Below are 17,554 nucleotides of genomic sequence, written 5' to 3'. Positions count from 1 at the left end.
CAAACATCTCATACCTTTGAAACAGTTAAATAATAAAGCAGATCAGCAAATTATAGAATACTTTCAGAGTAATTTAAATGAAAATGAATGAGAAATCACACTAAAGATGAATTAGTCTTAACTATATACCTTCAAAAAGAGAGGGATTTAGGGTAAAAAATTATTATCAAGTGGTTTGTGGGAGCATTAAATTTACCTTCAAGTTCATTGGAAGATAAGATGGATCGATTGGATTATGTATTCTCATAGTTTTACCACCTGACTTTTTCTTATTTTAATTCTTATGTTTAAATATATATCTACATGTTTTTATTAATTTTTCAAGGAAGATATATGTCTTCTAGAAATTTACCATATAGAGTGTCAGAGCTTGTTATAAATGCAGAATCTCAAATCTCCTCCTAGATTTATTAAATCAGAATTTGTATCTTAATGACCTCCCAATATCCTCCATATTGAAGGTTGAGATTCCCTTTCTAAAAACACTGTTGGATAGTGTATCAATCCAGTATTTTATGTCTGTAGTATGTATGTGATTCTCTCTCTCTGTATATATACACACACTTACATGTGCAAACATATGATTACTTCTCCAAAATGGACTTAAAAGAACTGATACAGGTTCTATTTGAGCCAAAAAATATTATTCATTCCCCACTACTGCCTCAAGTCCTATATGCTCTTGCTCAGAACTCTAGGATGTTTTCCTTAGATTTTAAAATGAACCCTGGGCTTGTTGGACTGTCTTTTGGCAAGAGAAATGGAAGACTGAGAAGTATGGTGGTAGTAAAGTTTCTTTTTATTTTTTGGCATTGTTTGTTTTTTAAAGATTTATTTAATTTTATACAAGAACCGGGGTACAGGCCAGATGCACGGGAGGGTAAGACGAGTCACCAGAGCCAGAGCAGGGAACAGAACAGGCAGACTGATGAAATACACTGCTGAGGGGTGCAGCGGACGGCAGGAGAGGTCTGCACGCCATGTGGGACCCTCTCCGGGGGCTGGGGATTGAACCGGTGCTGCAGAGGCTGCGGACAGCTTCACAGTGTGGTGCTCAACCGCCTGCGCCACCAGGGAGGCCCAAGTTGTTTTTTTTTTTAATGGAGAAATGTTTCAGAGTTAATTATAAAAGTGAGTGTAAGAATATGTTTTAAATAGCATTGGTTAGTCCCAACAAATCACATTTGTGATCATGTTTTGTTTTTCTTTTGATGACTTTATAACAATTGGATGAAATCTTTCCAACTTAGAGTTATCATTTTTCAATTAATTTATGTACATTAATTTTTAGATTGATTGCATAAACTTCCATCTTTAAATTCAATGTATATTAATTCAGATATCAAATAAACAACAAATTAATGTGTGCTATCTACTGTGACGACTGCTAATTAAAAATCAGTAACTGAATTCAGTAACTGAAAAAAAATCTGACTTTCACGAAGATTCCTTGGGTTATTGTTCTTCTAATCACACCCAAACACTGATGTAACAGATCTTCTGTAAAATATCTCATAACTACTTTTTCTCATATTTAATTTGTTTAATGGCAAGATATTTCAGATCCTTTCCCTATTGTTGCCTATGACTCTGTGAACACAATGTAGAGATGACTATTCTAGTTAGCTCTGTTAGGTGATAGACTCTAAATTATTTTACGGTTCTATACATGATTTCCTGGATAGGATTCTCAGTCCTTTGATCATTTCTTTAACCGGAAAAATAATTTTGTTTTCACTCTACTTCAAACTTTTTCAGTTTGGTGGATTTCATCTGAAACTTTCATCCCCAACTATTCTCTTTTTCTTTCCTTTTCAGTTTTTCCTCTTAATCAATACATTCTAGTAATTGTATATCCACTGTCTTCTAAATATTTTATTTAATCATAATTCTATTCTATATCCTTTTTCTCTCTCACTGTTTATAATACTTTTGGATAATTTTATATATTTCAGTGGGTCAAGCTACTCTTTATTTACCAATGGTTATTAAATTTGCAGTCTCTGCCTGGCCTTACCTTCTTATATTCAACTGCTGTCTCAAATATCTGCAGTAGTACTTCACCATGTATTAAACAGAACTCATTACTTTCCCACCATTTCTCCACATTCCCAACTTATCCACTAAAGTCCTTGTCAATTAATTGCATCACTAGTCAGCTAAGAACAGGAGGGGGGATTCATGTAGACCTCTCCACTTTTTTTTTTAAATACTTTCTATAAACTTTGCTTTCCCCATTCTTTGGCTTGCATTCTCTAAGCATTTGGCATTTGTTCCTGAAAGAGTAGTATATTTATTATTTCTACTATCTCATTTTCCATTTATTTTTTTGCCTTAATCTTACTTGCAGCCCAATTACTAAAAATGCTACCACCAAAGTTGTCAAAATCAATAGCTGTCAAAATCTTAGGTGTCAAAAGCAATTGCAAGCAATTGCCTATCACTGACTATCATGTTGGATATTTTTGCTACCTGCACTGTTGACCATGAACTGTTTGTGAAATTCTTCAAAGCTTTCACTTCTAACATGCTCATCTCTTCGAGTTCTTTGCTCTTGTCTATTTCTGCCTGCTTTTTAAATATTGGTCCATGATAGATTTTCATCCTTGGAAAAGTAATCCTCCTGCCAACACTTCTGCTTGCATGAATGAATCTAGTTATTTTTTATAGGCTATTTGCAAGGAAATTATTTCCAAAGGAACAAATTTAGTCAAGGAATTGGTCTCTTAATAGTTCATCTACCTTTGGTTTTCCTTTGGTCACTTCAGTTAGATACATCTAAAATAGAATTATTTATATTCTATGCCCATTTTCTCTCCTCAAGTCTCTCTTGCATTCTTGACTACATCTTTACTCCAGTCAGAAATTGAAAGGTCTCCTAGACTTTTCCATCTATTTAATTTCTTATAATCAATTTATTATGAAGTTTTACCAACCATGCCCTTATATTTATATGAATTCTAGTTGTGCCATCACTGGTCAGTGTCATACCTGCTAGATCTCTCTACTAAGTTAAAAAAAAAATTTAATGTAGTGAATGCATTTAATGTGTCAAGCACTAAGCTTATATTTTATCTGTGATATTCCAAATTGCTTATAATCTTACAACCCCCCCCCCCCCAAGAAAGGCTCCTTTAGCATAAGAATTTTACTTAAAGAAACATAGCCAGGGCAGTGACCTTGGTTGGTGATTCAAGAATTCCGCTACTACCTCTACATGATACTGGCTATCATATTACAAAGGGCTTCTAATTGATCTCTTAGCTCCTAATTCGTGTTTTTGCTTCTGTTTATATACCCGCTTAGGCATATCAATATGATCTTTCTAAAATGCATATTGAATGTGCCTCTTCTGCCCATATCATCCTCAAGTCTTTAGGAGAACTTGCAGAATTCTTCATGACTTTTCTCCTTCCTATGCCTCCTTTCTCCACCTTCCAGTACTCTCTGACATCCATTCAAAATCTGTTCTCTACTAATAGAGATATTTCTCATTCTCTCCAAAAAAAAAAAAAAAAACCATTATTTCCAGATGCCACTCAATTGCCATCTACTCCAGAGGAGTATCTGTTGACCCTTAATTTGAGTTACCTCCCTACCTCCTGTACTATGAAAACCCTCCGCATGTATCTTGATTTAACATTTGACAAACTTTCTTGATATCATTCTAAATTATTGTAAGGGGTGGAGACAAGGTGTTAGCTATGCTTTGCTGAATCTAATATGTGGTCACGAACTCACATTTTGTTAAGCTAATCTATTCAATGAACTAAATATTGTAAATATCTTAATCATCTCTTCTTACTCAATCCCCAACCCAATTTTTGGAAGAATATTTATTTAATATCCAATGCATATTTATTCTTGTATCTTATTTCTATTAGATAGATTCTAGGTTAATTCCTTATCACTTTAGTTTTACTTTAAAAATAGCCTCAAATCTCCCCAGCCTGCCTTTGATTTTCTCTCCTTCAAATTAAGTGGTGATTCTGAACCATCAGGGAAAATGAGAATCATCTTGGGAGCTTGTCAAGTTGCACTTCCTTGGTCACAACACTAGAGATTAGATTCAGTAAGTGTTGGTGGGTCGAATGGATGAATATGAAACTTTAAAAAGTATCCCAGGTACTTATAGCACCTGGAATAATAATAGCAGGTGGTCCTTAGACCACAGGTGAGAAACTATGCTATTGGTAACGTTTCTTCCCCAAACTCAGATATGATTGAGTTACTATTTGCTGAAATACTTTCGATGTCTCCTTTTTTTGAACACAATGTTTTATAACATCATTGACATGTGCCATAGAAATCCCTGCATTTTTTTCATCAGCCTTTAATAGAACACCTCTTGGCACTGTCTCCCCACCCTTTACCTCCTAGTTTCCTGACTTTCTTTATACCACACATGTTCTTTGCTCTACATACTACATGCTTTCTTTTGCCTTCATTTGGAAACTAATCTGATTTTGTTTAGGTTACATTGTCTTCCTGTAAGCCTTCTGGACCATCCTCTAACTAATGAACTCATGTTTCCAGCTGCAACTCAGTTTTTTTTGTTTTTGTTTTTTTTTAAAGATTTATTTATTTATTTATACAAGAACTGGGGTACAGGCCAGATAAACTGGAGGGTGAGAGGATTCACCAGAGACAGAACAGGGAACAGAACAGGCAGACCACTGAAATACACTGCTGAGGGGAGCAGTGGGCATGACAGGAGAGGTCTGCCGTGCCATGTGAGACCCTCGCTGGCCAGCCGGGATCGAACCAGTGTTGCAGTGGCTGCGGACAGCTTCACAGCGTGGCACTCAACCGCCTGCCCCACCAGGAGAGGCTCTGCAACTCAGTTTTGTCTTTCTTGATAAGAACTTCCTTTATGAATTAACTACCCTCACCTCTGTCCACTCTTGCTGTGATCAAGTTCATTGTTGCCTTCTGTTTGCTTGGCATCACCCTTTCTCACATCTATCCAGAATGGTTGTTCCAGCTATAGAAACTCTTACTGTCTAAAGTCTACTTGACTTGTGGAGTCTATAATTGACATGTTATATTTTTATATTATATTCCATGTTATATTTTTACGTTATATTCCATGATCAGGAATTGTAGCTTACTCATTTTGATAGTATTATCACTTCCTGTAAGCCACAGTGATAACCAGTTTGAGTGTGAAAAAGAGAATTCACGTGAAGAGAACCACTATTTGTGCATATCAGCACCCATTGGCATGTTTTCCAAAATGTTTTAAAATCTGTACTTCCAAATAAGATTTTATTTTCTTTCAAGTCTCACACAAATCTTATCTAAACCTAGAACAATGGAACTGTGCCTAATGGAAAGACTACAGTTGTTCTGTAGTCTTTAAAAAATGCCGCAGTCACCACTATCTGAGTCCTCTGTTCAGTATCTGTCATTATTTTCAATTCTGACAGACTTGGCACTTGAAGAGAGTTCTACAGCCTCCAGTGACATAATGTGGGAAGAAGTTAGAGATACAAAGTAACAAGGCATCCACAGAAAATCCAGGGGTCATTCATTCCCCATGGCTCCCTCTACCTACCTCCCAAACCCCACGCCAGTCAGCAAAGTATTATCAGACTAGTTCAAAACATGGTATTTGTGAAATGAATATATTATTAGCAAGGGCCTGTCAAATCCTTATTTACATCCCATAACTTAGAGTTTTAAAATTGATCAATGGTCTTAAAGTTGTCAACATACCTTTATATTCTGTAGTTGTGCAGGGAATCTAAGAGTCTTGTTTTCTGTTTAGAATGGAAAAGACAGATGAGTGGGAGGATAGTTGAACAATCATTTTCTGGGGAATGCTTTAAAGATAAGTAAGACTTGTTCTTAAATTATAAATTACAAAATTATTTGGCTGGAGTAGATTACAATTACACTGTCCAACAAGGGAACAGGAAATAAGACAAACCATTTATAATCATGGGGCGTAGAATAAGTGGAGAATTGCATGGTTACTGTTATGTAGCCATTGAATTTGGAAAGTTAAAGAACAGTGTTCAACCATTATTAGATTGAAGGTGCTTGAAAAACTGATGGGGAGCTGTGAATTATGCATTATTTATGTCACAGAGCCCAGCATGCTAATGCTGCTAAGTGGTGAGGGAAGGCGTTAGCGAGGTGTAATAAGAACTTTAGATTTGATTTGTATTACTCTTATTTATATCCACAATGCAGGAAAGGGGATGAATGCTGACCAGTAGCTATTGCTAGGAATGGCTAATTCATTTCCTTAAGATGCTAAAGGTTAATTTTGCAAACCAGACGAAAAGTGGAAAACCACTTGCATTGAAATCCCTGTGCAAAATCCATTTAAAGACCCAATACCATTTGGTGTAGCCCTAAAAAGAGTTTCTGTAGTAGAGTCCTTCAGCATGACAAAGGACCTGTGAATAATCATGATCACATGGAACATAGTAAAGAATCATCCTAATTTCCCTTTGAATTATACAATCATCATTGATTTTTTTTTTGAAGGAAATGCTTTTGTTCTTTTAATAACAAACATTTCTCTGGCATTTGGCTTCTTTTCCACTCACACTGCTCTGTGACACTGTCAGGGTTTCTCATTTCTTCAGCGACTTAGCCTTAAAGCAAACAATAAAATAGCTGCTTTTCATTGAAAATAAAGAGAGGGTGTTTTTCTCACCCCACCACTATCCCCCCTCACAACTTCTGGATTTCCTGCCCCACTGGCGACATCCCTACACTCCCTCCCACTTCCTTCCCAACTCTGTGTTTCAGAGCTATCTGCAAACTGGCTCCTGCTGTGCTGTTCATCTTCAGAGATCGCTTCCGACGGCACTAGGACCCTGGGATGTCCCTGAGCGAGGTTCGCGGAAAGGCAGCCAGACTCCTCCTTATCTCCAGTGTCAAACTTGACATCAGCCTGCAAGCGGAGCATGGTAACTTCTCCAGCAATCAGAGCGCTCCCCCTCACATCAGTGGCATGCTTCATGGAGATATGCTCCTCTCACTGCCCTCTGCACCAACAACATGGATTGTCACTTCTCCATCCTCCTCCTTCTCAGCTGCTCTGTTCTCAGCTGCTTCGGGGAACTGATTCTCCAACCTTCCAATGAAGGTAAGCCAGGTACAGCAGCGCGCACAGCCCAGCCCCGCAGGGCTAAAGCTCCTCAGAGCACGTTCTCACGAAACCTTTTCAGGTCCTTAAGGTGCTTCAGAATCAAGGGGTTTGCTTTGAGAGTAAACTAAGATGTGCTTTTATTTTTCAGTTGTCCTTTAAAATACTTTAATAAGAGGTATTTTTGATTGTTTAAACCTCAACTGTTTTTAATCTGATACCAATTCAAGCATTTAACTTGTTTCGCTAATTTTAAGCAGAAAGAGAGGAAGAAACACTCTCCACTTTTACAACCGGGATGTTAATTCCCAAATAGCCGTGGCAGCATTTCATTTTCTAATTATGACCATGTAGTACTCTGAGAAGTTTAAAAGAAAATCCAGCCCTCCTCTCTACATTCTTTAGTGTGTTTAAAGATAATGACAGGTTGTCCTACTTCGGATCGTGGCATTTATGAATGAACTAAAGGGAAATCAATGTTTGTGGAAGCAGAGATGTGTGTGTGTGTGTGTTGCAACTGCTATATCGAAGTGATGTGTATCCCACCAGGCGAGTAAGCTTTATGGTACAGGTTCTAATGAGCAGCATATGCCACATTAACATAAGTAATATTTGCAGGAATTACAATAAGCTTAGGTTGGATTCTCTTTGTTTAAGGACTTATTTACAAATAGGAGAATGAATTTAATGAATGGGGAAAATCTCCTGGGTCATTATAGTAAATAACTGAATAGCAAATTAGGAAAGAATGTTCATATGCAGCAAATGGCATTTCCTTGAGGTTGGGTTATTTATTTTCGTTGTAATGGGCATACATCTCTTTTCAATGGATTAAAGTGCAAACCTAATACTAAAGACACCAATGTTTCCTATAAAATTGTCTACTTAATACATTCATTGCTTTTCCCTGTATACCTTTTGTAGTCTGTTCCTAATGATCTGTGAATACAATCACTAACTCTTAAGGCCAAAACTTCTTTGAAAAATTGTTTTAAGCCACACCACTTAAATATTTGAATTTCTTCTAATCATTTGTAACTTACTATAGGAACATTGAGCACTTTAGCAAACTGAATGATATGTAAATGCTATATTCTATATTGTGTCATTTACTAGAAATATATATTGGCAAACCATAATTATTTAAAATATAGTATTTCAAAAACAAGCAAAAACCCAAAATATTTAGAAACTTTGTAATTAAATATAAAAGCTGTCTCATATTTGGTGACCTACTTTCACTGCTAATAGAGCAGTTTAATTTCATTCTTTCCTTAGTGACTGCCTCTATCAATTTAGCTGATTTTCATTAAATTCTGTTTTCTTTTAATTGAGAAATTAAAAATTGTAAAATAAAAAGATCGAGAAGATCATCTTACCTGCAGGTGACATATTGTTTTTACAGATCAAATTGAAATGTTTATTTGAAATTAGTGGTCAATCATTCTTCATGAGTGAAAAGCAAAAACAATCATTGCTATGAATAACATATCAATAAGTTAAAATTAGTGTTTTTTAATGTTTGTTTCATTGAAGACATTGACAATATTGACAATACTAGAAAAAGAGTAATATTATCCCCACATTGCTATGATAAGTTGCATTTTTCTGGGGGGAATATTTGTGAACTACTTAGATAATGAGTTTTATTGAATTAATAATGTACAGGCATATAAATGAAAGTCGATTTTTTTGTGTATAGAAAACATAACTTCAGTAAATTGAAAAATCAAAAAAGATCATTTAAGCACATTCACACCTACATAAAATTTGTAATTGTCAATTTAATATAATAAGCAATCAAATGAAATTGCTTTTAAGTCACAACTAGTATATGTTTGGGTATTTAGTGTATATACATACACAGGTACAAATTGGCAATATGTATGTGGAAGTGCAAATATACTTAGAAATCTAACAATTTACATTTAATTTGCTTGATAGAAGCTTATTGTTCATGGGATTATTCTTTCTAGATCTTGCCCTATGGGTAGTGACTCCTTCCCCTTCTGAGATTATGAAGGGAAGGTTTGAAACAAATTTTCAAATAACTGATTTAATTATAGTAATATGGATTTTAAATACTGATATGGTAGTTTGGATTTTAGTAGTTGAGTTGTGTAGCATAAAAAGTGAACATCCAAGTATATGCTGAGATTTCCATGGAATTCTTCTAACAATGTCATTTGAATAGAAAGCAATGCTTCTGAAAATTCATATATGTTATAGAAGGGAAAATAGTAAAATTAAACTGATAAACATAGCTTTCTCACATAAATTTTGAAAACTAATATGAATACTAGCTTGCATTTATAATACTATGATCAAAAGTACATTTTCATACCTTAGAAATTTACTGGCAAATTTTTCTAGAATTTATTCTGTAATCTATTATGAAGTTAGGGGCAATGGAACTAAAAGAGAACCAAACCAAGCCATTGAGTTAATCGCTAGGAAACTTGCCCGCATGTGTTTTATAATTTGAGATTTGATAATGAAATATCAATATTGAAATACTATGGGTCAATAAAAGAGAACAAAAACTTAGGAAAAGTTTAATCTTAACTTTCCTTTTATGAATCCAGTTACAAATAACTTTGTAATGTTCTTTCAAGAAAATGATTCCAAGCGATACTTTCTTTCACTGGCCTCTCAATGGTGATAGATTATTTATAATTTCAGTGATTACTTAAATGAAGAATTGGCCTATATACTTTAACAGGAACTTTATAAAGCTGAATGGACTTTATTAATATATTATCAGCTATCTGTTTATATGACACTTCAAGAAATACCTCCAGTGAGAAATCAACTACTTTGCATGCATGATAAAATAGGATGGCTACACTGTGTATTATTAGGGAAGCTCAGACATTTATTCCCTGTTTCCATCCCAGATGGTTGATGATCATGGAAACTGGAAATAACTGTGGAAAGAAGTTAAAAACTTGATATAAAGTGCTGATATAAACTTGATATAAACTTTTATTTGTTCAATATCTTTTAACATTCGATAAAATACCCTCTTTAAACACTTTTCTACTTTTGAAGCAATCTGAGGCAGAATATACTGCTTATTCATCAGTACTTAATACACTAAATCATTTTATCTACCTAAAGCATATTCATAAATAGATGAACATTTACCCATTGAGTTCTTTGCTTTAGAAATTAGCATTTCCAAAGTAAAAGTGAGCAGAGTTAAATCTACATATTTATATACTACTTGTTTTGTAAGACTTTTATTGGAGTGGGTGGGACACCATTTGTTTGAAATGTGTTTCACTAAACATAAATCTCCAAAGTACTAGAGGAGACTATGTGGTTTTTTAAAGCTTAAAAGGAAAACTTGCAGATGAATACTGTACATCCATTGAATAATAGGTGAATGTTGGAGACAATAAGTATTTTAATAATGGATTGTTCCATTTTTAATACTGCTATTAATTGCATCACTTTTCATATATAAACTCTTACCCTCAAATAAAAATACATTGAGATTTAAACATTAATAGATCTAAACTATCCTTTTTATAGTTTTTTTTTTTTTTTAACATTGGCTTCTAATAGCATTTCATCATGGTAGACTAAATAATTGAATGCATTATACATTTTTGTAATTTAATAGCTCTCCTAATAGCTTGCCCCTACACCCCCTCTACCTCAGTTATAACTGTGTTATTTGCCTGGAGGTAGGAGAAACCTTAATTTCACTATTTTATAACCCACAACAGTTAACACTTGACCTGGGTCATTAACAGGATTATCAGCAAATTTGTTTAAGCTTTTACTGACAACCTGAATTGCTAGGATAATATTTTGATTGTGCCGGAAAGAAACTTTTTGTAACCTCTCAAAATCTGTCATGGAATTCATTCATTCTGAATCTCTATCTTCCTAAAGACTAATATTGATACTTATAATTAAAGTTGAGAAAATGTCCTCTTTGAGACCCCCATTGTCCTCACTTTTATGTCTCATGCATCACACTATTCTAGTCCCTATCATATATGAACAACTAAAAACTATTTTGAATAGCAAATATTCTGGCAATAATAATAGATTTATAAACACAACCAGCCTTACTTAACCATCAACATTTTCAATTTATACTTTTTATTTATTTATTTTTTTTTTTTTAAATATTAAATTTTATTTTTATATTCCCCCATACAATTGCAAACGCCCCATTCTGACCCCAATCCTTCCCCTCCCGCCCCCCACCCCCCAAAAAGTGTCTCTGGTTCATAGTTTTTTGTTGATTTTGATTTTCACTTTCTTATATTCATTTTCCTGGTCCCTTATTTAAGTTTTCTAGATATACTTTTTAAATATTGGTTCCATAGTTGATTCATTTTTTGCTCTATTTTAAGACAAAGTCTATTGGATATATATATAACTCAAAAGCAACTGGAACTATAAATGGGAAACTACATATAATAAAACACCACTGCCACGTGTAAGATCCTGGTTGTGTTATATATAAAGTTATCTTTTCCATGAAATACTAGAAACTTGGAGTTATAATGAAAACCACTTAAAACTAATATAAAAATTTTAGCAAAATGTTATACACAATCAGGACTTAAAGGAATTTTTTTAAATTGTGTAGTGAGTTTAGAAAATTTCATGTGAAGTTTTTTATTGCTTGAATATTATTATGGTTTGCTTGTGTAAACAAGTTAGTAGTTTGACCTTGACTCTTAAGAAAGTTGAAGAATGGATTTAGTAAGATTGTTTATCTTGTTTATATGTTATCTACATTTTAATATTCAAATTTTGGTGTGTTCTTTAGGACTCCCTCACTTTTAGTAGTTTCTCACAGTACTTACTTTATAAATATCCCTGAATGATAAAATCGATTTTGGAAACTTGGAATTTTTCTGAAATAAAATATATGCAATTTTTAAATATCAAATAATCAGTTACATATGCAAAGGATTTTTAAAGGCAAAACATATTTCCACAGTATATTTGATTTACTAACTTCAATGCAAATGGAAACAGCAAGAACTGTTCTTGAGAGTTACATTTTCCAAGTCATAAAATCTTCAAGAAAATATTAATAAAACTTTCCACAAATCATCAAAACTCGATAAGTTCTTACAGACATTTACTTACTAAAAAATCTGTGATGTGGGTTACCTTTGATTTTAGTCATTTTCCAATGATTTTGTTTGGCATAAACACTGAATATAAGGGGAAATATGTATTTTTTGGAAGAACACTAAGTTTTACAAATCATTTCTCTCAAGTTCTTTGATTTTGTTTATTTTTAATATACACATTTTTCTTTTAAAACATTTGATAAAACTTATTCTTTTAATTCCTGTCTGATAAAAGATTGAGAAAAACAGATGCAGGTGTTCCCATTTTGGTTCTGTTTTCAGAGATCTGGATTTTATCACCCAGGAGGGTCAAAGCAGGACTTTTACCAAGTGTGCAAGTAGCTTTCCACAGATTTTTCAAATAAAGGGTTGACTGGTGGTGTGAAATGTTCATGATATTCTTCATCCAGGTGTACTGAAAACCAGGGTTAGAAATATAATTCTCCAAAAATTGAAAACCTTAATTCTTCTATAACAACTTTAGAAATAAAGGTAATGTTGTGACATTTACAAACTGTAAAGAATTCCAAACCACAAATTGATCTAGGAAGACACTCATGGGATTTAGAGTGCGGGTACTTGTGCACCCCTTAATTTCACTTTTTGGGTCTATTACCAGCTGCCTATAATCAGGTAGTTCTTGAAATCTGGCAGAAAGATTTTCCCTGGAAAAGCCAAGTCAGCAAGTTTTAGTTTGCTCCTATGAGCTTTGAAATTAAAAAAAGGGTGGCTGATAACAAAGGAAAAAAAAAAAGGTCTTTACAAGTGAAATTTAAAGTTGATTAGAAAGATGGAGTGGTAGAGAAGTGCAAAGATTCTAAAATTAATATTCACATATAAATCTTTGGCTTAAAAAATCACTTAAAACATCTGGCTAATCAATTTTTTATTAAAGTCCTGCACATTTGAAACTGGGGTGAGGGGGGCAACTGTTTCTCAAATTTACACACTTTTGATTTTTCCCCAGAAGAAAATATTTTATCAAGGGAAGTTTTTTAAGAGTGTAACACATGCCACCCCACCCCCAACACTCCCCCACCCTCCTAGATGCTTGGGGGAATGCATGTGGAGGGTGGATGGAATCAAAACCAGTTCAGCTAATAAAGCCTTCAACTAGAAGTGATATTATTAAACTGGGAGCCCTGAGTGTGGAACCCCCTCCTCCCTTCATTCTCTAAACCATGTCCTGCTGTTCCAGTCAAAGCAAAGGGTGAAAATCCACATAATCTAAACCAACATGGTGAAGTCAGAATAATAGGCGGGGAAGGCGGGGGGAAAAACAAGTGGCAGCACTGTACAAACTGTTGGGAATCTCAGCGTCGGACTGGGGTGTCTGCAGGAGGGGATGTGCGCGCCTCTTTACCAGTCACACCTCCCACATTTGAAAGACGCAATATTGATTACATTTGCAGGGCATGCCAGGAGACATTTTACCAAGAAGCAGGACTTCAGGGGTAGGGATGGTAATGTGGCAGGAGTAATGAGCAGGCGCTCCTCGCTGCCACCACACCCACCACTAGGGCGTCTTAACCGCAAACTATTCTCCGCCACCCGCACCAGACTCAGTGGGGCAGAGGGAAAATAGGATCTCTCAACAGTTCAGTACTTTTCACTCCGCATCGGATAAAAACAAAGAAAAACCCAACTCTGGGTGCGCGCGCCCCAGTCCCAGGGCTCCGGGGTGGGGGCGATGGGTTCAGGGTAGCGGCCAAAATTGGCTGCCCAAGCGCGGCGAGCTGGCCCTGGCCACCCGGGTGGGGACGGGGTGGGCGGTGGGCACACTCCCAGCGCGGGCTGCTTGCTGCGGCTTCGACCTGGCGGCCGGTGCCGGGCGCTCAGCCTGGGCGGAGGCTGGAGCGAGCGGATCGCCGCGGAGCCAAGTTCCGCGGAAAGCGGCGTTGGGAGGAGACGCGGGCGGGGAGAGGCAAACGTGCGCCCTCTGCCTGCTGCCGCCGCGCTGCTGGCGCCGGTAGTCGCGCGTCCCGCCCGCCCGCCACCTGGACTCTGCAAATCTGGGGGGAGGTCCCGCCTGAGCGCGCGTGCGGCGCGGCCGGCCAGGCGCGTCCGGACTTTGGCAGCAGATTTTGACCCGAGATGGACCTTGCGCCCCACTTTTCTTATCGCCATCAGCCAGCCTTTTCAGCGTGGTGTCAGGCGGTGGCGGGGTTCCTTTCCACCCGTGTTCACCGGCTAGTCAGCTGACTGATGGAAAAGGGGATTGAGTTCTGCAGGGTTCGCAAAACTCCAGCGTTGGGTACTTGGCCAGCTGGGTTGGGAAAAGCTGGAGAACTCAGAAGTCCAGTTGCCTTGGGGCTACTGTTTGATTCGACCTCTTTGCTGTTGCTTGATCTTTCAATTGTGTCCCCTTCCACAGTCCTTTGATCACTACAGTAAAACTAAATCTTGTGTGAGTGTGTGCTTTCATTTTTAAAAAAGTCACCTATTAATACTACCTGTTAAACGTCTCCTGTTGAACCTCTTTTGAAAGCTAAGGGGAATGTTCCATAACCGTCTTCCCTGTGCACGATTGAACATTGTTGTCTCCTACAGTTCCATGTGAGATTGGCAGCATTTTTATTAAATCAGGGTTTTTCCTTCTTCTGATTTTGGGAGTAAATGTGAAAAGGGTGAGAGGTGTTTCTTGCAGCGGTGTTACCGACATAGGTTAGTTTATGGTAGATGCATAAGTTTCTGTGGTTGTGTCCTAACTTCAGTGTCTCCTTTATAAAAGCTAGAACTTTAAATGCAGGGTTTCCGAAATAAGTGTAGCCTGAGCCATGTCCACCTTTGAGCTAATTGCACATAGTCCTGCTGGTTGGGAATATTTCTAACAACATTATCACTCACTCACTGGACTTCATTTATCATTAAAGTAGTCCTAAAATAGATAGGATGATATTGTTACAAACAAGGAAACTGAGAAAAGTAATTTTAACAAAGTAGTGACTGATCCAGGTCTCTGTCTTTAATTTTAACTTCTTTTGTTCTTGTTGCTTTTCTGGTACACAGATGCTTGTGAATTAAAGAGGCAATCTTCTGTTCAGGAAAAAGTGTATTTTGACTGCGTAAGAATAATTTGGGGGGAGCCAGGGAGAAAGTAACTTAGAGTATTTGAAGTGATAAATTTTACTTCAAAGTACTTTAAAAAAAGTTTTTCAAAGAGTACTTTGAAACTGAAATGTTTGCACTTTTTTGGTTATGATTATTTGCATCTTTGGGGGACCCATTAAGAAAATAATTTGAAGAAAATTTGATATGGACAGAGGAATAGGAGAAAAGCTTTTCCTCACACTTTCTTACCTCTATTTCTTTTCTGACACTCAAACATTCCTTTCCATGTCCTGGAAAGAAAGTTTGGGCAATAATTCCATTCAGAGAAATTGTGAGGCAATTTCAATATAATCTGAAAATGATAATGTAGTGTTTCATATCATAAAAATGAAGTGTGCATTAACTACTGGAATTGTCATAGAGGTCAGTAGTAGGGAAAAACAGAAAATGGTCTAAAAAAGACTGGTCCTTGTGGAAAATTTTCCGCATTTAAAAGATAATTTCTTAATTACTTAAGATGAGAAAAGTTATAAAATTTATCTTCTTTTTCACAAAAACACTTGTACTGTATTTCAGTGGAGCCATTGAGAGAAGGTAGCTAAAATAGGGTTTTGAAAGGTAGCAAATTAAATTGGGGGCAATTATATTTTTCATGTGGGTATTTCAGCACATATGTTTTGCATTAATTGCTGCAATAAATTCTGTTAACCTGGCAAAGAACAAAAATAGCATATTGATGACATCAGGCTTTCAAATCAGAAAGCTGCTTTTAGGATCTTGCTTTCTTCACTGCAATATGCAAAAAAGAAAAGTTTTCTAATGTGTTATCTTTCATGTTTCCAATTAATTATTCAACCACTCAGGCTGTTGGAACATTTTCCATGAGCAAAAAGTAAAGGATTAGCAACAAACTTTTTACCCCCTTGCTTTCCCTACAATTTATTTTTTTTAAATTAATATCTGGGTTTGTGTAACTTTCTCAAATCAGAAAAAAGTAAACTTTAACTTTACTATAAGTAAACTTGAATTGCTTCTTGTTTTAAAATGGACAAATTTAAAATCTTAACTTATTTCACAACAGGTTCTCAAGAAGGACTGAAACAAAAACAGAAACCTGGTTTAATTTCATTGCTGATAAAATATGCTTAACATAAACATATTTTCATCTTGAATTTTCTAATTGTTCACTAAGGAGAGGTTAATTTATTATCTTCCAAATAATTCTTAAGAAAGATAGATGAATAAACTCAACAGTAAAGAGTAAAGAGTAACTCCTCATTTCCACTCCCCAATTCCCTTGATAAAAATATAAGAATCAAATTTTAATTTTGCCAGTGATAAAGCTGATTGATTTCCAATCAATATGAAATTTAGACATCCTGTAACCACGTTAAGGTTACTACAGGGAACAGAACAACTTGTTGGTAGGTAACAATTTTTTCCCTGATTTTCAAACCCAATTTAGCAATTAATAAAATCTATAGGTTTTAGGAATTTTTTTATTGCATATAATAGCAGTCTTCACACTGAGGAGAAGTTAGGCTGGGAAGCTGATTTGCAATGGCTTCCATGTGGCTTATCTTAATAATCCTCTGGGCAAGCAGAACACTATTGTGTGTGCATATGTGCCTGTGTGTCTCTGTGTCAGCATGTGTGGTGCCAACAGTATTGTCCCCTTACAAAACAGAGCTATTGTCATCACACTGTGGGTAAAATTTTATGGATGAATTTATACCTTTTGCAATCTAGGTAGTACAACATTCTGTGTTTCTGAATTACAAATCAGTGATGAAAAATAAACAGTTAATTCTCCCCAAGTGAACTCCTGGTAATATGTAATATTCAAAGAAGGTACACAGAGTGAAGTCCAAATTGTACTTTTTTTCCTTTCAAATACCAAAGCTATTTATGGAACATTTTAACAGAATGAGACTATGCAAAACTGGCATCATCACAGAAACTAGAATTAGAAATTAAATTAGGTATGTAACCACCTTCAAGTTGATTGAAGTTAACTATTGCAAAGTATTGAAAATGTCTTTAAAGAGGTGAAAAAGGGAAACAGTATTTTTCTCTTGGTTTATTTTAGCTATCTGCTTTCTCATAGATAAGCTAATACTCATTTACATTACATAACTCAGAAAAGATAAACTCAGACTTTTTATACTGTTTTTGACATTTCAGATCTGAAATTATAATGTTTTGATAGTCCTTATTTTTAAAGAAAGATTTGCAGTCATCTAACTGAACAAGTTAATCTGTCCTTACAATGATGGTTTCTCTATATTTT

At 35.7% G+C, this 17,554-nt stretch overlaps 1 protein-coding gene across 3 annotated transcripts in view; it reads left to right on the top strand.

Annotated features, from left to right (window-relative positions):
* EPHA3 (EPH receptor A3) overlaps positions 1-17,554 on the top strand; it is a 323,744-nt gene that overhangs the window by 10,064 nt on the left and 296,126 nt on the right. For all 3 annotated transcript variants that reach the window (XM_037526637.2, XM_054700691.1, XM_054700690.1), the window contains exon 4: positions 6,766-7,105. In XM_037526637.2, the coding sequence (XP_037382534.2) occupies positions 7,018-7,105 (88 nt within the window). In that variant the 5' untranslated portion in view covers positions 6,766-7,017. The remainder of the gene's footprint in view (positions 1-6,765; positions 7,106-17,554) is intronic.

Source organism: Talpa occidentalis, unplaced genomic scaffold (assembly GCF_014898055.3).
Source record: "Talpa occidentalis isolate TD23 unplaced genomic scaffold, MPIMG_talOcc4v2.1 talOcc4.4, whole genome shotgun sequence".
In the NCBI taxonomy this organism is placed as follows: domain Eukaryota; kingdom Metazoa; phylum Chordata; class Mammalia; order Eulipotyphla; family Talpidae; genus Talpa; species Talpa occidentalis.
This window is presented reverse-complemented; position numbering and strand designations above follow the sequence as displayed.